The following is a 23,955-nucleotide window of genomic DNA, read 5'->3' as shown; positions in this document are numbered from 1 at the left end:
GAAGAAATGTACACATCACCTTCAAACCTCACAAAACGGTTGCAATGCCTCCCCAGTGACTACCCCTTTTCAGCAACACACTGGTGCAGAACAGATCATACTTCTTGCACTGAAAGTAAGGGAGTAGTTTCTTACCTGTAACTCCATTTCTCCAGCGCTGGTATCTTTCATGGATTCACATGCTTAGAATATTCCCCGTCAGGCCGGGAACCTCGGTATATTTATGAAAACTTTTTTCCCTCCGAAAAAATCAGACACTTTTGTGTCCTATAAACGTCCTTTTGGGCCGCTTACGCATGATCCAATAGGGCGTACAGTATAAACTGCCCCGCCCCACTGGCTTCCTTCAGATTTTAACCCCCAAAGTAGTAGGGGCACATCAAGTTTGGATTCAGGGGAGGCCGGCGGGCACATGTGAATCCATGAAAGATACCAACGCTGGAGAAATGGAGTTACAGGTAAGAAACTACTCCCTTCCCCAGCATTGGATCTTTCATGGATTCACATGCTTAGAATAGATTATATAGCAGTATTCCTAATTTGGAGGTGTGCAATGCAAACCAATACTACAAGAACACCACATGCAGTTAGCAAGAAAGCCCATAACCATGGTACATTGAAAGGAGGTTACTCCACTCTATGGGGCTTACCTTACTGAAACAGGTGTCGCAGGACTGCCCGTCCCATCTGCAAATCCGCTGCATGCTGTTGCACTAGGCAATAATGCCGAGTAAATGTATGCGGCACCGACCAGGAGGCCGCCTGACAGATGTCCACCAGCGGGATTCCGGACCACAATGCCGCCGATGACTAGGTGGATCTTGTTGAGTGAGCCTTTGGACGTCTCTCCAGAGGCTTCCCCGCTTTAGAGTGGCAGAAGGCAATAGTTGACGACACCCAGCGGGCCAGTCCTTGTTGGAGATTGGTCTTCCTTTTACAGAGGGTCCATAAGCCACAAACAGTTGTCTGGTACGCCTGAAATCTTGAGTACGACTCAGATAAAGCTTCAATGCTCTTTTGACGTCTGACATATGGAGAGCTTTTTCTGCGAAAGAAGAAGCCGCAGCGAAGAATGCTAGTAGCACAATCGAAGAGTGCTTGTGGAATGTAGTTGGAACCTTTGGTATAAAATGCGGGTTAGTTGCCAACACCACCTTGTCCTTGAAGAAACGCAAGTATGGGGGATCAATCACCAGCGCTTGCAGCTCCGACAGTCTTCTTGCTGAAGAAATAGCTACCAAAAAGGCCATTTTCCTCGAAAAGAATTTGAGGGGTGACTACGTCATAGACTCAAAAGGAGCCTTCATTAGCCCCGACAGCACCAGATTGAGACTCCAACTAGGAGGGAACTTTTTGGCTAGAGGAAAGGTCCAAAATAACCCTCTCAGGAAATGCTTGACTAGTCGATCATTGAACAACGGAGTCGAGTGCCTTTTTCGAGTAAATCTTGAAATGGCTGCCAAGTGAACCTATATGGAGGAGAAAGACAACCCTTTTTTCGTCAAGTGTAGCAAATAAGGCAGAACTTGCTCCGACGAGATGTTGAACGGGTCCACCCCCGATTGATCCCTACACCATACACAGAATCTCTTCCACTTGCATGCATATGAAACATTCGTAGACGGAGCCCTCGCCGCCTCTAAAATTCAGCAACAATCTGAAGAAATGTTCAGGGCCCCAAACTCGGAGAAGTCGGGAGCCAAGCCGTCAGGCTGAGGAAGCCCAGGTCGTGATGCCAAATCGCTCCCTTGTCCTGGAATAGAAGGTCCGGCGTCTCTTGGAACCTCACTGGCTCTGCCAGATAGCTGGAGCAGGTCCGAAAACCACGACTGTCTCACCCAGTGAGGAGAAATTAAAATCACACAGCATGGATATTTGTGAATCCACTGGAGGGTCCGTCGAATGAGCAGAAACAGAAAACGCATACGCAAACCTGCTGTCCACGGGAAGGAGAACGCATCCCCCAGCGAGTCGGGCTGTGGCCATCTGTTGGCGAACTGCTTGCACTTCTTGTTCTCCCGGGTTTCGAAAAGATCCAGAGAAGGACGACCCCATTTCCTGAAGATCCTCGACACTTGTTGATCATTCAGCTCCCACTCGTGGAGTTGGTTCATCTCTCTGCTGAGAGAGTCTGCCTGTACATTGTTCACCACTGGTAGGTGGTACGCCACTATGCTTATTTCTTGTTCCTGAGATAGAACATCGTGGTCATATTGTCCGTTAAAATTCTTACCACCGATCCCTGTATGTGTGGCAAAAATGACTTCAGAGCCCAACTTACTGCTCTTAGTTCCAGCACATTGATGTGAAGGGTCGACTCTCCAGGGGACCATTGACCTTGAACTTGTAAGGATCCTAGATGGGCTCCCCATCCTCTTTGAGATGCATCCGTCACAACTGTCGATTGAAATTCCAGTTCCAGTAGAGGCTCCCTCTTGCCAGATTGTCTGAGGGTTGCCACCACTGAAGTGCTTTTATAAGCTTGCTGCCGATCCTCAACTTGCCGGACCATAATCTGCGACTTTGAGACCATCAGTCTGCCAAAGATTCCTGTATCGGTCTCATGAAGAGACAGTTATTCACTAGCAGAATACATACAGGCTCCTAGCAGCGACATGTATTTTCTGACTGTATTTTCTGACTGACACCCTGGTGTCAGTTTTTCACTCCTCCGCTTTTTGCTTGAGCTTTTGAACTCTCTATAAGGAAGGTTTCACTAGTCCTGATTGAGTCTGTAACTCTGCGCCCAAAAACACCAAGCTCCTTGAGGGAGCTAGAAAGGATTTTTCGAAGTTGATTGCAAAGCCTAACCGCTGTAGTAGTTGCATGGTGGCCTCTAGGCTTGCTTGCGCCACTGTCAGCGACAAGCCCCTTATTAGCCAGTCGTCCAGGTAAGGGTAGACAGGATTACCTTTTCTTCGAAGCCACGCTGCCACCGGAGCTAAACATTTCGTAAATGTCCTGGGAGACGATTTCAGGCCGAATGGAAGCACCTTGAACTGGTAATGACTCTGACCCACCACGAACCTCAGGAATTTTCTGTGTCGTCGACGTATGGGTATGTGGAAATGTGTGTGTTGTAAGTCCAACGACGCCAGAAAATGCACTGGCTGTATAGACCGGATGAACTCCTGAAGCGTAAGCATTTTGAACTTCAGGCGTCGCAGAGTCTTGTTGAGAGCTCGAAGGTCCAGAATGGGTCACCACTTGCCGTTGGGTTTTTTGACCACAAAGTAATGGGAGTAAACCCCTAGGCCTCTCTCGGTCACCGGAACAAATTCTATAGCCCCTTTTTGCAGCATAAGCACAACCTCCTACTGTAATATGTGAAGATGGGTTTGCGGCGAATACACAGGTGGAATGTGAGATGGCATGGTTTTGAACTGCAAAGAGTGGCCTAGTTTCACCGTGTCCAACACCCAACGGTCTGATGTTATTCTCTCCCACTCGTCGATGTGATGGGACACACTGCCTCCCAGGACGTCCTGAAGATTGTCATTGCTGAGACTTTGATTGCTTACTTTTGGTGGACGAAGACTGTCCTCCCCTCCTTCTCGAAACCTGGAAATCCCGGCTTCTTCGTGTCGCCTGGACAGCCCGCCTGTACCCTTGGGAGGAGTATGATGATCTGTTGAAACTCCGATCCCTGGCTGCAGCAAACCAGGAATTCCCCGAAGCTCAGCGGAAGGGGCAAAAAGGTCGAAATGCTCATCCACTTTGTGAGGCCCCCAGCGACCTTACTGTATCTGAATCTTCCTTCATGTCTTTAAGGGCGTTGTCCACCTTTTCCCCGAATAACTGCTCACCTTCACATGGCATGGCTACTACTTTATATTGGACTACCGGCCTAAAGTTTGTACATTTTAACTAGGCTTGCCTTCTTAGCACCACTCCATTATTTATTTGTTTGAATCCCGACTCCGCCAAACCCACAGCGATGTTGACAGAGTGGTTTGATGCCTCTTCCCCCTCACGCACCAGTAACATGGCTGTCTTCCTGTGCTCTTCGGGCAGGTGTTCCAAGATGGGGGCCAAGCGATGCCACATTTCACGGTCGTATCGTGCTATGATGGCTAACGAGTTAGCCGCTTTGACCGTCGTCGCTCCCACTGCCAAGACGTTCTTACCAAAGGCACCCTGCCTTCTAGCTTCACTGTCCAGAGGTGTTGTGCACTTGTGTTGCGATCTAGCTTTTCTGCCAGCCGCCGCCGACAATACTGATTCCGGGGAGGGCTGCGCGGTCAAACACTTAGGTGTAGAGTCCGGGGCTTTAAATTTCTTTTCTAACCTGCCCTTGATTGCAGGCTCCGAAAATGGATGGCGCATGGTACGCAAGCCTTCCTGCCAAACATGGTCCAGAATGGGAACCGAGAAGATTGACTTTCTCCCCCTCCCCATATGGTCAAATAAGAAGCATTCCTTCTTTTCTTCCTCTGGGGTCAGACCAAACTCGATACAGGTTTTCCCCATCATAGCATGAAAGGACCTGATGTCATCTGGAGCTGACGGCTGTGCTGAGCTTCTAGGAGCTTCCACTTCTCCCTCCGATTCCCACGTAGGGTCCCTCGAAGGTGACGATGAAATGTCTGAGAAGGAGTCTCTAGGACCTTGATCGGACTCAGAATCCTGCAATTCACCTTCCTCTGGGTGTGAACGGGGGGGAGAAGGGTTCTTCGGAATCCGGACGGGAGACCAGCAAACCAGCCATTGACATTGACAGTGAGCGGGCCCTGCCGTGTCGTCGACAGGTATCACCGGTATCCCTGGAGGTGTACCCGTGGGAGGCAATCTTGCATCTAACTCGCTTAAGAGGGATTGCAGCGTAGACAACATTTGCAAAGACAACACCGAATGCGGATTCAGCAGAGACGATGCAGAGGGGGCATTTTGCATCCCCGAGCCATCGACGGGCCAACGCCCTGTAAGCCAAGATCTGTTGGACAAACAACCTGTTCCTGCTCCTCCTCCATCGACGATACAGAGAAAGACAATTCCTGATGTAATAGGGTATCCGGCAGAACTGTATCATACACCGCCGGTTGCCAAACCTCTGGAGGATCCAGCGTCGATGATGGAAATGTAGGCGCCACTTCCCTGTCAATCAATGCCGCCGGGGTCGACGAGGCCACCGCGGGTATGACTGCACCGTTGGTAGTGAAGCCGTCGATGACGGGACTCCATTTGACGGCGGTGGTAGTTGTGACGCAGACTCCTTAGGTGATCCCGCCTTTTTTTTGTCTCTAGACCGGTGCTTCGTCGAGTCTCTACTCGAGGAAGCCCTATGATGGTCCCCTGAGGAGGAGCCCCTTAAAGGGTCTTTCTTGTCCTTTTTTGACGAAAAGGAAGATTTTCCTTGTTGGCAGTCCTGGTCCACCCGACCATGCTTTGATGATGAAGGGGCATCTTTCGCCGGATGTTTCCCCAACGAGGAACAACTCTTTTCCGTAGGACGTGGCTTCTTCGCCGGAGGCTCCGCTGACAGAGAGCGGCGAGGAACTACAGGGGACTTCGGCCTGTTCGATGCTAGACTGTGCACTGATCCTACCTCAGATGGAGGGTAGGCCCCTTCGTTCAGCCACGTTAGACGCCAATTACGGTCCTTCAACGTCTTGTCCGCAGAGTGATGAGGATAAAGACAATAAAGGCAATCCATGTGCCCATCTCCTTCGCAAACTTTCTTCATGCCACACGTGGGACACGGGCGGAACAACGCTTTCCCAGACATTGGGAAAGAAAAATACAACCTTACAAAGAGTAGAAACACGAGGTGATCCCGACTACTTTGGAGACGGTCGAAATCTGAAAGGAGCCGCGGGGGCGGGGCTATTTATACTGTATGTCCTATTGGGTCATGCGTAAGCGGCCCAAAAGGACGTCGATAGGACACAAAAGTGTCAGATTTTTTCCGAGAGGAACGTTTTCATAAATATACCTAGGTTCCCGGCCTGACGACAGGGAATATTGTAAGCATGTGAATCCATGAAAAATCCAATGCTGGAGAAATAGATGAATCTGTGGAAATCCCCACAAGGAGCTCTCCTCCACAGTCTCCCTGTTCAACTTACATTCAACCAATACTCATGTCAGATGGCTGAATGCATCTGCAGAGACATTGTTTGCTAGATGAGTTGCCTTGAGGCAAGTCCTATTTGCTTTGGTACAAAACCAAATGAGCATAGTTTCCAAGAACGACTTGGAAGTCACACAACTTACAATGCAAGAAACCTCTGGACTACAGGATAGACTACAGTATACCATAGCCTGTTAAACACCTTTGCACAAAATGTCAAAGAATGATAACAATACTTACAAGTTCAGTGTCTGTCCACATCCTAAGGCGCTCCACTTCTCTTGATTTTCCATTCCTCCTAATGTTAATGTTGTCCATTTCCTGTAGGACTGCTTCTGCAGTGCTGTAAGGAATTATTACTTGAACATTAGAACAACATAAATATTAATCAGAGCAATTAATAGCAATGTGTTTTGCACCCAAAAAATCTAAATATGTTATGAAGCAATGGCAAAAAAGATGCACACATTGAAAACCTGAGAATACATGAATGCAGAATATAAGTAATTGCGTGCAAACAGATTTGGATCACCACCAGACTTCACAGAAAACAATGCATGTGTTTAAACAATATTCAAACAGTACTAAAATGACTTAAAAGCTTATTCTATGACTCATTTCAGCAAAATGTACTAACATTCCAAGGAACTAAAGTTTCCTTCTAAAAGATATGGAGCAGTCATAAAATTCTTCCAAAAGCGCTATAGTACAGTAGTCGACTTATTGTTTGTGTGGCTTGCTGCTGCTCGAAAAAACTGGAAATTGGCTGCTCTTCCAATTATTCATAAAAACTATAGATCATGTGGATGTTTGAGAAGAGTGTTGAATATACAAAGCAGTACTAAGGAATTTATAGAAAGGAAATAATTAAAGTTATTGTTATCACAAAAAAACAAATTGGATTGTCATTAAATGGTCACATTACTTAGCGCTTCGATATATACATCTATCAATGTTTGTAAGAACTACACTTCCCATTGAACTCTGGAAACCTTGCACTTTTTTTCAAAATATATTTTTATTGGTGAATTTGCAGGAACAAAACGTATGTTACAGATGTTGAAACATGTGAAAAATTCCGCCATAAAGGTTTTTCCATTTCTCCCCCCACCCCACACAGTAACAACCAACTTGCCCACCCCCACCCCGGTTTTCCTCCCTCCACCCGCTTCACAGTCTAGTATTAAACGGCCCTGGGGAGGCCACAACATTAGTTCCACTGGAGTCTGTGCTCCACACTCTTTTTGTTGTCCATTATTACAACTCATACTTGGAGTTTGCATCCCGTTTTCACTTTTAGAAGCTGCACCTTCACTTCTGGGTCTAGGTCGGGCACCTCTTCACTGTCATTTCGCTTTCCCCCTTGTATCTAATCAGGACCAGGCCCCCTCTCTCCACTCCACCTCGTGTGTGTTCATTGTACCTCTTTCATTCACTCCCCGTTGGGTCACCTGTAGTCTCCGGCACCCTCCTTCTGTGTTCCCCTGCTGCCTCTCTGTGTCGTACTTCTCTAGGAAGTCTATCCATTCCATTTCCCTTGAGGGGGTCAGATCATGCAATTTGTCTGGTCAGCTGTTCCATTTTATACAGTTCCAGGGCTTTCGAGTCCCATTGTTTTTCACTTGGGAGCCACTTCCTCTTCCATCTCTCCGCCAGGCATGCCCTGGTCGTTAACTGCAGGAAATGGGGCATGTGCAGGGGTTTTACCCATTCCTCTTCGTCCTTTTCCATCCCAAACATTACCAGTAGAGGGTCTAGTTTCTGTCCACCCCCTCTAGGTCTTCTATCCACCCCAGGATCTCCTTCCAGTGCTTTTGCACCTTCACGCACCCCCACCACATGTGCCAATAATCCGCCTTTTGCCCACATTTCTTCCAGCAGTGGGTGTCTGCCACGGGAACATCTTCGATATCCCATTGCCACCTAAATAAGAGTTTGAGTCCATGCACTTGCCATCTGCTGGCCATACTTTCCTTATTGTTATTTATTCTATTATGCCCATGTACTGCACTGTCCCCTCCCCCACTTTCCCCCTTCTTTTTTTATTTTTATTTTTTTTATTGGTTTGTTCAAACCTTTAAAAAGAACAATAACATTTCTCCTCCCTCCTGTTCACATTGTCAAGTCATAATTCTGCAATTATCTCGCAGTACTCAATGTGTCCGACAGACTCCTACGTCAAGTTTCTCTGATGTTTCTCTGATGTTAGTTGAGCAATAAGTTTACTTTCTGCTCGTCCAAGCGGGCTTTTAGTACTCGAAGAAAGTTTATTAGTGCAAAGAGTACTGATCTATTTGATCCATCAAAGAGTGCTTTCCACCACTCCTCAACACTCATGGTTTGATGTTTATTACTCACTGGACCGAAGTGGATTCCTCTTTGTTGCTTGAATGCCAGGCAAAACAACGTCAAATGTTTTAGGGTCTCCTTGTCCTTGCTGCAAAATCAACACGTGAGGTCCAGTTCAACATGCTTAACCCAGGTGCCTACATGTTCTTCAGTTGCCAGTATGTTTAGCCTAAAGCCCAAATATAATGCTCTTGCATGCTGATCCAGAAGACGAGTTAGGTAGGTGTGACACTGACCGTACGATTTTTCTTCTCCTGGGACCTCATACATCAGTTTCGATTTGAATCTTAAATCGCAGGTGTTAATCCAGTCTAGTCTCCAAATCTTTCTCTTTGGGAGATCTGGATTTTCTATTAGCATCAGAAGAGTGATGTCATACTCTTTTAATAGATCTTGACAGAGGAGGTTCCATTGGGAGAGGATGGTATACACTTTGAGTCTGGCTGGTGCAGTATTTGTACTTGGGCCACTGGAACCTTCAACATCGTTTTTCGAAACAGGCTCAGTAAGTTCCATGAGACTCTTGCGTGGATTGAAAAGAGGCCCAATTCATACCGTAAACAGGCAGTTGAGGTGCCCTTAGGAAGCTGTAACACTCGAGTCCAGAATATATTTTCGAGTGAGTTCCACAGGTCACTTGTACATCCAAAGGCATTTTCTCCTCCATAGATTAGCGCCGGAATGACTTTTTGCTCCAAGAACATGATTGGTTTTAATGAGAATTTCCCATGTTTTTTATTGATCAGAGAGGCTTGGCATGCCAGCTGCCGACACTTGCTTTTAGCGACTTCAGCCCATGGGGCATCGTTTCTACTGGCGCTGAGCCTCATGCCTAAGTATGTGGTATTTTTTACAATCTGCAATTGTTATTTAGCAAGGCACCAGTTGAACCTCTTTCTTCTTCCGCTGAATCCTGATAGTTTCTCAAAAATTAGAATTTCACATTTTTGTTTGTTAATGTGAAGCCCATTGGTTGTTATATAGGCGTCAAGGAGATTCAGTTTATGCTGAAGTCCTATAGGTGTCAAATCTATCAAGATGAGGTCATCAGCGTAGACCAGATAGTCAATGGGAGAGCCGTGAATTTTTGGAGGAAACGTGGCTGCGCCATTGAATGCCTCATTTACATCGGATATGAACAGATTGAAAATAATGGCTGCCAAGGGGCAGCCTCGTTTCACACCCTTGTGTGTACTGATTGGGGCAGATCGCGTACCTTTCGCATCTAGTCGGATCTTGATGGAGGTATCCGAGTGTAGTTCACGAATTGCGTCCACTATACTGGGGGGACAGTTCCACATAGTCAATTTTTTCCACAGCATCTCTCTGTTAATGCTGTCAAAAACATGTGAAAGGTCTATTAGGGCCAAGTAGATCTTAGAATTTGATCTAATTGCTTCCATCTTTAGCAGGTTCAGTAAAAGCAGGTTTAGGCCGCATCCAACCCCTCTTACAAACCCAGCTTGTCTAGGGTCTACATGATTGGATTCTTTAGCCCATTTTAAGAGTTTTTGTTGTAAAAGCGTGGCATAAATCTTCCCCAAGACGTCTAGGAGCACTATGGGCCTATAGTTTTTTTAATTGGTTCGGTCCCCCTTTTTAAAGATTGGGACCACCACAGCGCTTTTCCATGACTTTGGGGTAGATCGACTCTTGACAATTCTGTCAAATCGGGTTACACAGAAGTCCGCCCATAGAGCCGGATTACGTTTGATCGTATAGTTTGTTAATCCGTCGGGCCCGGGAGCTCTGGAATCACGCACGTTTTTGATTGCGTGTAAAATGTCTTCCCTCTTGAACACAAGGTCCCGTTGGTTTAAGACTGTGGGTTCCCAATCTACAATTAGTGCATCTCTACAGAAAAGATTTGTGTAAAACTCAGCCCATTCTGCTTCTATGACTGCATTGGCCTGTAGAGCGTGTTGAGGTGCCATGTTGTTTATCAACCTCCAATAGTCTGCTGAGGTTTTTCCTACCATTTTTAACATGTCTTCTGAGTCGTTTTGAAACATGGTGGCCACGTGTGTCTTAAGCCAATTCTTGTATTTTTGTTTGATCACCATTTTGCACTCACGCTTGGTTTTATTGTTTGGCCCTTTTAATTTCGTTATTTCTTGTCGCATGTATCTTCCGTTGGAGAACAGTCACGTCGCATTTGTGTTTTGGATGAAACTCGATGCGTTTCAGAGTGCGTTTACGTTCTTCAAATTTGGAAAAGAGATGTTGGTATTCCAAGGACTCTGATTTCTGCTGGAAGTTAGTTGTGATAGAAGATACTTAAACGTCTAAGAGGTTTAGACGGATCCTGCTAGAACCCATGGTCACCGCATACGGCCAGATCACTTGAACACAAGGGGTGTGGTGATCGAGTCTAAGTTGTACCATATCGTGATCACTGTGGCTCATTTTGATGAAGTCTAGGTACGTAGCCCTCTTATGGAGATTTTCAGATACAACTATGTAGTCAAGGACCGAGTTTTGGTCAAGCCGTCTCCACGTGAACTGAGCCGGGATGTCACCTGCTGTGTTGCCATTTAGCATCATCAGCCCACAAAGGTCAATTTCCAAGTACTATTGGAACACTGACTCGCACCCCTGTTCTTGCTGCCAGATGATTCTGTGTTGCGGAAGCAGTCAATATTTAGGTCTCCACATATAATTAATTCCAGCGGATGTTCCTTTACCAGTAAATCATCGATCATCGTTGTTACTTGATCGATAAAGGTCATCACGTCATTGGTCAGATGATTCCAGTATAAATTGATAATATGTAAGAGTGTGCCCTTGGTTCTACCTTTATATAGGACCCTAATACTGGACACCTGGATAAATGGCTATATGTTGCAAGATTTCAGGATCCGGAATCCAGATGCTTTTTTACAGCCAGGAGAAGACCTGCCATAGGTCTACCCTTTGGCTGCTTTATCTCTGGATTAATTGCTAGTTCGAACCCTTGTAGGAGAGGACTTTCGCTCAACCACGCTGTTGCAAACATATGCGTAAAGCCTCTGGTGTTCCAAGAGCCCATAGTACAGACACTGTTGCCCTCCGATGCCTGGCATTACTTGTTCGATTCCGTATTTAGGGACGCAGCCAGCCAGGACCAATCGTCGGCTTTACAGAACACGTTGTCTTTAGGCTTCCCATCATTTCAAGTAGATGTTGGACTCTCCATTCCATTAACTGTTATCCTTCTAAGTTTACCCATATGAAGTGACTCCAAGGAGTCAGAATTGGGAGGACTTGTGAACACAGGGCCCTGTGTTGACGCTGCGGGTGTTCTACTTTCCATTTCCTGTACTTTGTTCCGACTCACTGCAAGGTCTATTCTGCTGCCGACCCCGTCTTTAGGAGATTTAAACCAGAGACCTTCATCTGCTTTAGCTATGTCGAACCCCAGGGACAACAGCACCGGCCAGGCTTCAAGCAGAGCATCAGCTGTGAGTTTGGACTGTAGATGAAGGATCACTGCATCATTTTTCCTTTCGCTGAGAAATTCAACGATTTTCAGATCTTCAGATTCTATCGCTCTTAAACTGGGAATCAGGTGACTCAACCATAGCACGTTATCACTATTTAGAATTAAGTCGTCAGATGATTCTATGCGTTCTAATAACAAGCGATGGGGATCTTGTAACGTTTGGGTTTGTGATTTTCTCCCTTTCCCATTTGTGTTTTGACAGTGCGAATTTGTGTTTTTTCAGCGTATCCGATTGATTCTTAAGCTGGTTACATGGAAAAGGAGGCTACCTGTTGTCAGGTTTCAGCTCTTTCAGTCTGCCGTTAGGTACAGGGTGTACTGACCAACGGACGGCTTGCAGCTTAGTGGTGCAGAGCAACGGTCTGTAGCGTCTTTGGCGCTTGATGATCCACAAGTTGTAAGGAGCCTAGCAACCAGCAACTTTCGTTTCTCGTCCAGAGTCAGAAATTGAGGCTCTTGTCCAGCTTTCACTGTTTGGGGCAAGAGCAGTGGTTGAATCAGTTGGCAACATCTAGACGCTTTCTTGGATGGGGCCTCGCTGTTAGACTCTTCTTGGGCAGCCTGTGAAGGAGGAACAAGTGGCAACTTGCCAGCACTCTACTGGTCTAAAATTCTCTTCTTGGGCATCCTGAGAGGGTAAGTCAGATGGCGTCATGAAGACACCCTGTGCAGGATCCACGATCAAGACCGTGTCAGTGACTTCTTCGTTCTCATATGTAGACACATTCATCAGATCCATCACTGATACAAGTGTAGATTGCCTCTGGTTCCGTCAGCATTACTTTGGCGGCATTCGCAATCTGCTTTCTTTCTGTAATTGTGTCTTTTACAGTAGAGCCGTTGACAGTTACATTTACTGTTTTGATGTTACGCAGGAATTTGAGAGTCGTTTACCCGTCTCACTTTCCTTGCTGCTGGTGTTTTTTTTTTTTTGCAGGTCCACTCATTAGTTGGGGTTTGACCGGAATTGCCTTTTGACTGTCCTCCGGCTCCTTAACTATGTCGTATAAGGCAGGAGCATTGCCCGGAACAGTTGGTTTCACTGGCGGCGTTCTGCGACAAGGCTGCTCCAGGTTGATGATTTTCTTCAAAGTTGAGGCCTTTTGTGGGTTTAGTAAGGCTAGGTTGGCTACTGCCTGACTCTCCTTTACAACAGCTGCAAACAAACTGCTTGGCTGGTTAACCTCCACAATTTTAACAATTGGCTGTTGAATGGGAGAACGTCCTTCTTTCTCCATGTTTGCAGGCAACAAGACGGGGTCAAGGTAAGTGGTTGTGGATGTGGGTATCGCACCAGACTCAATGATCTTCTCGTCAAGGGGCATAGCCTCTGCTCGCACAGGAATGAGTCCAGAGACTTTGAGAGTCCCCGCTGTGCCACTAAACGGCCTTGGCTCTCTCCCATTTAGGAAAATGGGAATTTTAGAGGTCGAAACCTTATCGGAGAGAGTTGCAAGTTGACACTTTGCACTGTTGACATCTGCAGCTGGACAGCAGTGCTCTTTTTTGTTGAAAAAGATTCAGGGCTTCTTTGGCTACTTCAGCCAATAATTTTTTGTCCAAGTTTGTGTTTTTGGCATGTTCAGTCATGGCTTCGAACGAAGGTCCAGTCCGCCTTCTTGTGCATCTCATGTAGCACTTCCTGACAGTAAGTGTTTTTGTTTCCCATTTCAATTGATATTGACATGGAGGACATTATTATTGCCTGTAGGTCTTTCTCGTGTTGGGCATTTCCCAATCCGTCCGCATCTTTGCCCCCCCAACCGAGGGCCGCCCCTCCATCGTTTTACTGGCCGTCTGATCTTCGGAAATGGGCGTTCCATCAGAGAAGAGTCTGAAGAGGCTTGGTCAGATGAAGAATCACTCGTCGTCAAGCGGGCGTCAGCAATACCTCGACCTGGTGGCAAGTACACCGTTGGAGAGACCAAGGAGTTTTTTTAGGGAGATCTTAGACATTTTAACCTTTTTATTCTGGGAACAGCTAATACCGAGTGAGATGCTAGAGTCTATTCTCCTTCGTTTAACTAAGCATCTAGCCCTAGAAGCTTTAGCCTGATTTTGCTTTGTAATGGATCGGGTTTCAATGAAAGGTGTACTCTTCACAGGCTCCTGCACAGCGGATCCTCCGCTTGATGTACTTTTACAGGTTCTTTCTTTATTGAGACGAGTGAGGTCTGTTAGCAGTTTGTTAACAACGTCCAAAGAATTTCTTCTCTCTTGTCCATGTGGCATTTCAAAGTTAGATGGATTCAAGGTGGGTTGAGGCTGAAAGCCGTCTTGACTTTTGTCTCACACCTTGTCATACGTTCTTGTTGGGGGCAGAACACTGCAGCCTCATCTCCGCTGATAAGGGCAACTTCACAGGGGAAAGGTAACATATCTCCTGAATTTCCTACGTTGTCCAGTGCACTGTAAAACCGATTTCGCAGTGACTCAAAGTTTGGGCTTTTAGTCTGTTTAGTGCGCGAGTCGGAACATCTTGGCGTGAGCGGGTCCCCGTCCCATGCAAGAATGGGTTCACTGGGAAGTCGCCTCTCGTCGCTTACCAACGTCGGATGACCACGTTCGTCACGCGAGCATACCATCAGGCCACAAAGAGGGGCAACAACACCAGCAGCCGGCGCTGTGACGTGGCTAGAAAAAGTCAAAACATTGTCAGGCTCGCCAGGCACAGGGGTTGAGGCCACTCCACCCCCACCATCATTCGCAATCGCCGTCGCAGGGAGCACACAATCCACGCCTGCATGTGGGTCCATGAGGTTCGGGTGCACAACAATGGCGGGCGGCACCTCCATCGGGCAGGTGCCAGCATTTGTTTGGTTTACACTAAAGTTGTTGTGTGTTAAACAGACTCCTTCCGTGTTATCACTTACTTGTTGCAGAATTCTCGGTGTCAGTGTCAGTGTTAAGGAAGTAGACAGAGGCACCGCAGGTCGTACGCCAAGGTCCCGATCTCAGACAGTCATGTTCTTGCTCCATAGGCGTCGCAGTTTCAAGCCTTCGTTGAGCGTGGGTTTTGGAAAAAGAGACAGCCTTCAGGCCGTCGCGCATCAATTCTGCGAGGAGTTCCAACTGCAGGCACAATCCAAGCACAGTCCAGTCCACCAGGCCACTAGTTCCTTAGACTCCTTAGACTCTGCCCTGACTCCGCGCCCGCTCCGTGGGGGGAACAAGTCTTTGTAGGTTAGGCACACCCACAGCAAGTGGTAGACAGGGTAAACAGACTTGGGCTGGACAGCGCTTCAACTCCAACAGCTCCTTAGACTCTGCCCCGACTTTCCCCCCTTCCCATGCACTTGTGCGATCCGAATGACACCTGGCCTAGAAGGATTGTTGTCCGTCTTCCCTCTGTTCCCCCTCCCTTGTCTCATCGCGCCTTGAAAAACTTGTGTACAGGCGCGTTATAAATGCCATATCGTATCATGCAGTTTATATTGGCAGGCCACAGAGGTACGGTGTGCACTCACGCATGGTCTACGCCATTGGCCAGCTTCCAGTGTCATTCCCATATCCCTCTCCCACCTCCTCCTAAATGTGTCGATCCCCTCCCCCCCGCCGTTCCTCCAACAGGGGCTGGTACAGTTTGGATATTAGGCCTCTTGTGACCCTCTTTGTGTCGAGTATTCCCTTTGTGCCTGTTAATTCCCTTTGCAGTCCCTCTTTCCATTCCCATTAGCACCCTTTTTAGCTGCAAGTTTTTAAATACAGAGATTTTCCCTATCCCCAAGGGCCTCCTCCAGTACGCCCAAGCCTACAAATTCATCTTTCCTTACATCCTGTCCTATCCTCTCCAATCCTGCCTTGAACCAATCTTGGAACCTCTCATGGCCTGGGATGCAATCCCTTATGGGGCGGGCCCATATGTGACTTAGGGCGAGGCCATGTAGTAACCATCTCCCGCTTACTCCTCCATAGCTTCTAGAGCAAGCCCAGTATCCCATGTGTTTTAACTCTCCTAGGGGCTGCAGTCTCTGGTGCCCAGAGCCATTCCCCCAGCGTGACCTGTTTAAATAGATGGTTCTCTATATCCACACATTGTTTCTCTTTATCCCTTCGTAAGTGTGGAATCAGGCATTCTGTATGCCACTCTTTGTTTCTTCTCCTGCCATAAAAACCTCACTATCCTTCTCTTAACCTTGCACTTTTAACAAAATTAGGATCTCAATTGAGCAAACACAATATTTCCTGCTTAGATAATGTCCGACTCTGCCATTTCGTTCTTTTCTGCACAGAGCAAGAGATCAGAATATATGTTATGTTCATTCAGAGATAATATGATGGCTGTACATTTGTGCGTATTTGTGTCAAACTCCGGCACCATTCTATGGAAGAGGTTCACTGCTAAGTGAGACCTCGAGCAAGTGGGGAACAGCCAGAAGAGCAGGCCAGCACTTCAGTAAGGGCAGCAATTGGGAGTTTCTCCGATTTTATTTTTGTTTAATTTATTGATGCATTTCTAACTAATGTTTTTTTCGTACCATGATTTTTTTTGTGTAAAATGTAATGGCTTTTTGCCAAATAAAGTTATCACAAATTTCTCTAACTGGCACACCACAGTGCTATAATAGTATCAGACATGCGTGTATGTGGAAGACTATTCACGTACACACCCACCCACGGAAGAGAGAACAGAGCAAAGACGTGCACCAGGGCAGCCACCATTTTAGATCACAGGTTCCTGATATTATGGCCCAAATGGGCCATGTATTTATGTATTGGATTTATAAAAAGGTACAAACCTACCTGGGGAGCAATAGAGCTGAGCACATAAGGGTCGCACAAAGGGCATTATAAGTAGAGCATGTGGGTTGCAAAGGGATTGGGGTTGGGGGAAGGCCCACAAAGGGTGTGAAGAAGGGTTGATATTTGAAGAGTATGGTCTTCAGGTCCTACCTCAAGTGTAGGATGGATGTGGTCAGTCTTTCTGTTTCTACCCCCTTTTTTAGTTCTTTGTTGCCTATCTGACATTGACGTGGGTGCTGGTGGTGCGCTGACCTCCAGAGATAAGGAGTTTCTCAGCCAAGTAGAGGGGTTTTGGTTGCAACTGCTTTGTAGGTGATGCAGGCTAGCGTGAGAAGCCTGAAGGTGTCTCACCCGCGAGTCCCCGGGGATCTGTCATACAGATGGCGAGGGCACGACCATCGCTTTTGGATCCAGTTCCTGGGGGTGGACCAGTGCTGGAGGATGACCTGGATGGGGGGTGGGGGGAGGTTCTTCAGGGAGTGGAAGTGGGACACTGGATGGCAAGACACGGTATCCCCTTCCCAGTAACACATTTACCCCATCCTGATAGATAGAATACGTAGGGACTCGACCCCCCCAACCCCCTTTTCAGCACACATACACTTTCCCACAAACAACTCACTGTGAGCAAAAATGGACTAACACCCAAGCAGTATACATGACATGTTCCAATACCATGGTCAGGCAGGGTCAGGCAATTACTTATTACACACACCTGACTTCCATCACACTTCACCACATGGATAAAAGGCGGAGCACAAAAGCACACTGAGTGAGGCAAAGCACACGAGGAAGCAGCAGATCCAAGATGGCAGTTTAACGCAAGGCGGAAGACGGCAAGACCAAAAAATGATTGCAAGCAGGGAAGTACCCTTGACCTTTTCACTGAAAGACAGCATCTTTCATGAGCCTTCGAGGGTAGGAAAGGTAAGATCTGGAATTAAATATGAAGAATCCTGCATTGTGTGTCGGAGGAACCCAGGGCTCTCCGGCATCGATAGTCAAGGCGGGGAGAAGCGTTTGCCACTATGGTACTGTCCTTGTTCCTACAACAAAGCAGCACCAGTGATGTTAGCACAGCCCATGAATTGGGGAGACTGATACCAGACCAGTGTCTAGAAACCAAGTTTGTAAGCAGCAACATTGTATAAAGAAGATTATTAAAACAGCAAATGAGTGAATGAACTTCGAAGCCAAGATACTATACTGCAGACAGAGTGGTCCGGAATCACGTGGGTGCTCATTTGAAAGTCCGTTAGGTATCCAACCGAAAGGGTGTGAACGTCAAAAGAAAGAATTGTGAAAATTAAGTGGTTCTGCAATGTAAAAACAATCTGAGCCCAGCTGAGGGGGATCCAGGGTGGAGAGTGACTCACCCAATGTGAATACTTGTGAAAAACTGAAGAGGTAAATAACTTGTTTATTTGGTTGCGTCAGGCCCTTTGTGTGAAGAGACTTTGAGAAGCAAGGAGATTTACGCTCTGAAGGCCCTGATGCTGATGATTGAACTGTAACCTTGTGCTAAAGAAGCCAGACACTGCTACGCTCAAGTGAACCAACTTACCCCATGCTGAAAATGTGGGCAAGGGAGGCGAACGTCCAGAAAACCTGACCATTTTTGTACACTTTTCTTTTTCATAACATTATTCCCCACACTATTTGTATTTAGAGGTAAAGATTGGCAATATGTTTTTTTTTTTTTTTAGTATAGGCCCTTTTATTTAGACAAGACACCACTAGAACTGCATTATTATTAGATGGTCGTAGCTTGCTCCCATCTGCAGAGTTTAGATAGGCGTTTATCAAACCTTTATTTGAAGTTCAATAAATACCCTTGAACTGTGGTCACTTGTGTCTGCTTTTCTTTCGATGACATGCCTTCTTTACACTAGGAGGGGTAGCCAATGCAGCTCCTCGAGAATGGTGGAGAAAAGCTTGAATTTTCTTAAGTCCCAAGATGAGTAATAATGGACAGCTTTCAGGTAGGACAAAGACATTTGGAACTTCTGCAAGTAGAGAGTAGCTATCCTGTCGAGGTGAGAAAGGGCAAGGGCCTTTGACAACTACACCCAATGTTGGATAAAAGGCTTAGCTCTGGGTAGAAGCACACGCTGGTAACGTGCTATTTCTGCCTTCCTGGCAATGCCCGTTTTTAATGGGAGGTTACAGTTGAGGGTGTAGAGGAGTGCCTAAGTAATGGATGACAGTTGAGGTGAGAGTTCATCGAGCTACTTGCGAGTCAGACAATTCTGTACTTGAGAATGCTTTGTGAGATTTCCTAGGAGAATAAGTTGGTCTTTGTCATGTTCATCTTCAGGTAGGCACTGGACTTTAATTGGATTCGGGACAAGCAGTGCTTCAGGCAAAGGAAGTCGATAATACAATTGATGTTCAGATAAATCTGCTCACAGGTTTATTGTGCGTTCTGTGGGTTCCATGTAATGTCCCCTCAAAAATATCGCCATGCAAAAAAAATTATCGCCGAAAAATGGCAGTTTTTTGTGGGGACATTATTACATGGAACATGCGGAGGACACCCGCATTGTACAATACTATATATAATAACGCTAGGGAAAAGGTTGTGGCGACATTATATAGGTGACCATATATATAGGGACAGGGGGCTTGCACTCTGCATGAAAAATAAAAGGTTTGGGGATGGCGGGGGTGTCCCCCGCATTTTCCATGTAATAATGTCCCCACAAAAAACTGCCATTTGTCGGCGATAATTTTTTTTGCATGGCAATATAGATAGATATATGGGATACATTACTCACCGTAATAGTATTTCTGATGCTTGTATCTGCTTAGATTCACATGCTGTGCATAGGCCGACATCTAGTGGAAGCTGCGGAGTATTACAGTTTGTTTTTCGAAACTCGAAAATGGGCGTCGACACAGGGCGTGCCAGTAATACTATCCCTAGTGTGACGTCCACTGTACCCAAGATCCCTCACGCGTCTAGGATCCTCAGATTGTATTTTTTCTGACATGAGGTAGCATGAGGAGTAGCGTGAGTACAGATAATCCAAGCAGATAGAAAGGTAAGACTACAAGCAACCATGCGCCTTCTCTCAGAGGGGAGGAAGGGTGGGTCGCATGTGAATCTAAGCAGATACAAGCATCAGAAATACGATTACGGTGAGTAATGTATCCCTTTTGAGGCTTGTGGAATCTGCTTAGATCACATGCTGTGCATAGATTAGCGAGCAGTACCTGAAGGAGGTGGGATGTGAGAAGGGTCATGAGCAAATAAGTGTCTTAGAACCACTTGTCCCACTTGTGTATCTGCCTTGGAATGGGTGTCAATGCAGTAATGCTGAGTAAAAGTGTGAATAGAGCTCCAAGTAGCTGCTTTGCAAATGGTGTCAAGTGGTACATTTGCAATGAAAGCCAGAGTGGCCCCAATGCCTCTAGTAGAGTGGGCTCTTGGCGTGAAAGGCAGAGTTCTTTCAGAGAGTGAGTAACACAGCTGGATACAGTTAATAATCCACTTCGAGATGGCACCTTTAGAGACGCGATCCCCCTCTCTGCCTGTAGCTACGAAGGCAAATAGTTGATCTGTTTTCCTTAGCGGTCTGGTTTTATTTACATAGTAGAGGACCGCCCTACGCACATCTAGGGTGTGTAGTTTCACCTCAGCCGAGCTTTGAGGGTCCTGGAAGAAAGCCGGAAGCTCGATGGACTGGTTTACGTGGAATTTAGATATGAACTTTGGTGAGAACCTAGGGTGTGTGCGTAAAACCAGTTTGTCTTTATGGACCGTAAAGAAGGGATCCTGCACTGACAGAGCCTGAATTTCACTGACCCTTCTTATGAAGTAATAGCTACTAAGAAGGCCATTTTATAAGTCAGGTGTTTGAGACTGCTTTTATGCATGGTCTCGAAAGGGGGGCCCATGAGCTTAGATAGCACCACATTAAGGTCCCACCCTGGTGGTTGGTTTGAAATAGGAGGGTGAAGTCTCTTTACTCCTTCCATGAAGGCTTTAACTACTGGTACTTTCCACCACGAGACCTTGTTATGGGAAGTGGTGTATGCCGACAGGGCTGCCAGGTGTACTTTCAGTGAGTTAAAAACCAATCCTGCATCTAGCAGGTGGAGTATGTATGTAACAATAGTGGAAGGAGTGCAATCAACAGGGTTAATTTGTCTACTCTGGCACCAGATAACGAACCTCTTCCACTTGTCAAAGTAACAGTGCCTTGTGTTTGGTTTCCTAGATTCTTTTAGGATGTCCATACACCTCTGTGGTAAATTGAGATGTCCAAACTCTATGACCTCAGGAGCCATGCTGCCAGGTTCATTGAGTTGGGTTGCTGGTGCACTGTTTGACCTTGGTGCTGGGACAGTAGGTTGTACCAGGCTGGAAGTTTGATGGGCTCGCACACCGCCATCCTGCGTAGGTGTGGGAACCACGGTTATCTTGCCCACATGGAAGCAACTAGGACGAGCGTCATCGACTCTCTGTTCATCTTGTTCACCACCTTCCTGATGAGGAGTTGGTGGAAAAGCGTACACAAACATCCCTGACCAGTTAATCCACAGGGCGTTCCCCTGGGAGTCTGGTTGGGGGAACCTGGATGCAAATCCTGGGCATTGTCTGTTTTCGCTTGTGGCGAATAAGTCTATAGTTGGGAAACCCCACTGAGAGAAGATATCTTCTACGACCTCTCTGTGTAGAACCCATTCGTGTTCCTCTGGGAGGGAGTCTCTGCTCAGAGCATCCGCTAGGGAATTGAGCTCCCCTGGAACATGTTGTGATGACAGGAAGATGTTCCGTCTGAGTGCCCATATCCAGATTTTCTGGGCAAGCTTGGACAGATTAGGTGAACGAGTCCCTCCTTGCTTGTTCAGGTAGAACATGGCTGTCGTGCTGTCCGTCCGGATTTGCACTGACAGGTTTAGTAGGTGGAGCTCGAACGCTTGAAGCGCTCTGAATACTGCCAGAAGCTCTAGCAGGTTGATGTGGTTCTTGGCCACTGAGGGAGACCAGAGACCCTGAGCTGTGTGGTGGAGATGGTGAGCTCCCCACCCCGTCAGACATGCATCGGTAGTGACTACGGCCTGTACTTCGGGATCGTAAAAGGGTTTTCCCTGTGCAAGATTCTCTCTTGTCCACCAGTGAAGGCTTTGTACTAGTGTTGGCGAAACGACCACTAGATCGTCCAACTGACCACTTGCCTGAGACCACTGTTTCGCCAACCATTCCTGCATGGGACGCATGCGCAGGCACGCGTGGGGGACCAGGTAAATACATGACGCCATCATGCCCAGTAAACGCATTGCTTTGCGTACCGTTATTTGGTGACCGGACTGATCATGCAGAATTTGCAGTAGTATATTCCGAATTCTTTCCTCTGAAGGAAAGGTCAACCCCTCTTGAGTATCTAGGATAGCTCCTAGGAACTGTTTGGAGGTGCTTGGCACCAGGCTTGACTTTTTCTCGCTGATTGAGAAGCCTAACTCGTGGAGGAGGTCGATAGTCCTTTGAATGTTTGTCCTGCAAATTACTGGGGTTTCCCCCGTTATGAGCCAGTCGTCCAGATAAGGGTACACCGGGATTGCCTCCCTGCGTAGGTGTGCAGCCGCCACCGCCAGTACCTTGGTGAATACCCTTGGTGCCGAAGCTATCCCGAAGGGCAGTACCTTGAATTGGTAGTGCCGACTGTCCACCTTGAAGCGCAAGTACCTTCTGTGCGCTGGGAACATGGAAATATGAAAATAAGCATCTTTCATATCCAAGGTTGCCATGTAATCCCCCTTTTTTAGGAGGGGGATTACCTCTTGTAGCGTAGTCATAAGAAACTTTTGGGGCTTGACCTACTTGTTGGCAGGCCGTAAGTCCAATACTGGGCGCATTGTCAAATCTTTCTTTGGCACAAGGAAGTAAGTTGAATAAATACCCTTGTTTACCTGGTGTCCCGGGACGAGTTCTATCGCGTCCTTTTCTAACAGAATGGCGATCTCCTCGAGGAGAATCTTCTGATGTTCTAAAGAATGTACTCTTTGTCGTGGAGGATGGTTCCGAGGATGCTGCAGTAGTTCTATACAGTACCCTGTGGATACTGTTGACAGCACCCATCTGTCTGATGTGATCCCTTCCCAAGCCTGGGTGAAGTTGGAAATGCGTCCCCCTACTGGGGTTGCGTGAGAAGGGACCCTGAACTGAGCGTCACTGCTTTGGTGGAGGCGTGCCGCCTCCTTTGCTGGGGCTGCCTCTGCCTTTACCACGACCTCTCCCATTACCCCTGCCGTAACCCTGGGTAGACTGTTGGCTGTTGTTCCACTGTGTACCCTGCCCCTGGGAATAGTTAGATCCTCTCTGGGAATTTTGGCCATGTGGGCGACAAAAATTACTATTCCCTCTCTGGTTAGGGGGTTTATTGGTTAACTGGCCAAGGGACTTGAGTGTCTAGTATTCGTCCTTGGCATTCTTCAGTGCGTCCTCGACCGCCTTACCAAACAACAGATCGGCTTCCACTGGTTTGTCCAACAATGATGCCTGGGTTTCTGCCTTAAAACCAGACTGCCGTAACCATGCATGTCTCTTGATAACAGTGCCTTCTGCTATCAATCTGCCTGCGTTGTCCGCGGCGTCAAAGGTTGTTTTCAAAATGCAACCAGACACGGCTCTACCCTCTGCGGAAATCCGAGCTAACTGGCCCTTTAAAGGTTCCGGCGCAGAGGCTATGAGTGCCGCGACTTCTTCCCACTGATGGCAGTTGTAGCTGGCCAGCAGGGTGGTGGAGTTTGCAATCCTTGCTTGATAGGCGGACGTTGAGGCTACTTTCCTGCCGAAACCATATAGTTTTTTGCTCTCCTTGTCGGGAGGAGCTTCGGACGATGACAATGGTGTTCCAGCCCTCTTACGAGTGTTAGTGACAACTAGGGAATCTGGGTTCAGATGTCCTCTTATATAGAGAGGGTCAGACTGGGCTGCCCTGAAAAGTTTTTCAACCCTGGGATTGACTGCTCTGGTGAGGTTCGGGTTCACCAGGGACGGGTCTATTCTTCGCTGAATGGACTTAAGGATAGGGATGGTCTGGGCAACAGGACTCCTTTCTCCCACTAACTCCTCTGCGAAGTCCCTCTCCTCCTGGACACCGTGGGTATCAATATGGAAATGTTCTGCTGCACGTGCGAGAACCTCATTTAGGAGGGGTTGGTTATCGACAGGGGAGTCGGTAACCGGGGCTTCGTTTTCTACCGGGGAATCTACTCTGTAGGTTTCAGGGTCTTCCTCTTCCTCTTCTTGGTCCTCATCATCCCCATAGTAGCCCGTCCCGGTTTGCTCTTGTACCATGCCAAA

At 47.2% G+C, this 23,955-nt stretch overlaps 1 protein-coding gene across 4 annotated transcripts in view; it reads right to left on the bottom strand.

Moving 5' to 3' along the window:
* The window catches only part of ATAD2B (ATPase family AAA domain containing 2B), a 3,113,054-nt gene that overhangs the window by 2,775,394 nt on the left and 313,705 nt on the right, over positions 1 to 23,955 (bottom strand). For all 4 annotated transcript variants that reach the window (XM_069605879.1, XM_069605877.1, XM_069605876.1 and 1 more), the window contains exon 5: positions 6,311 to 6,413. In XM_069605879.1, the coding sequence (XP_069461980.1) occupies positions 6,311 to 6,413 (103 nt within the window). The remainder of the gene's footprint in view (positions 1 to 6,310; positions 6,414 to 23,955) is intronic.

This window comes from Ambystoma mexicanum, chromosome 4p (assembly GCF_040938575.1).
Source record: "Ambystoma mexicanum isolate Mex_15411 chromosome 4p, UKY_AmexF1_1, whole genome shotgun sequence".
Classification (NCBI taxonomy): Eukaryota; Metazoa; Chordata; class Amphibia; order Caudata; family Ambystomatidae; genus Ambystoma; species Ambystoma mexicanum.
Note: the sequence above shows the minus strand (reverse complement) of the source record. Positions and strands in the feature narration are given on the sequence as shown.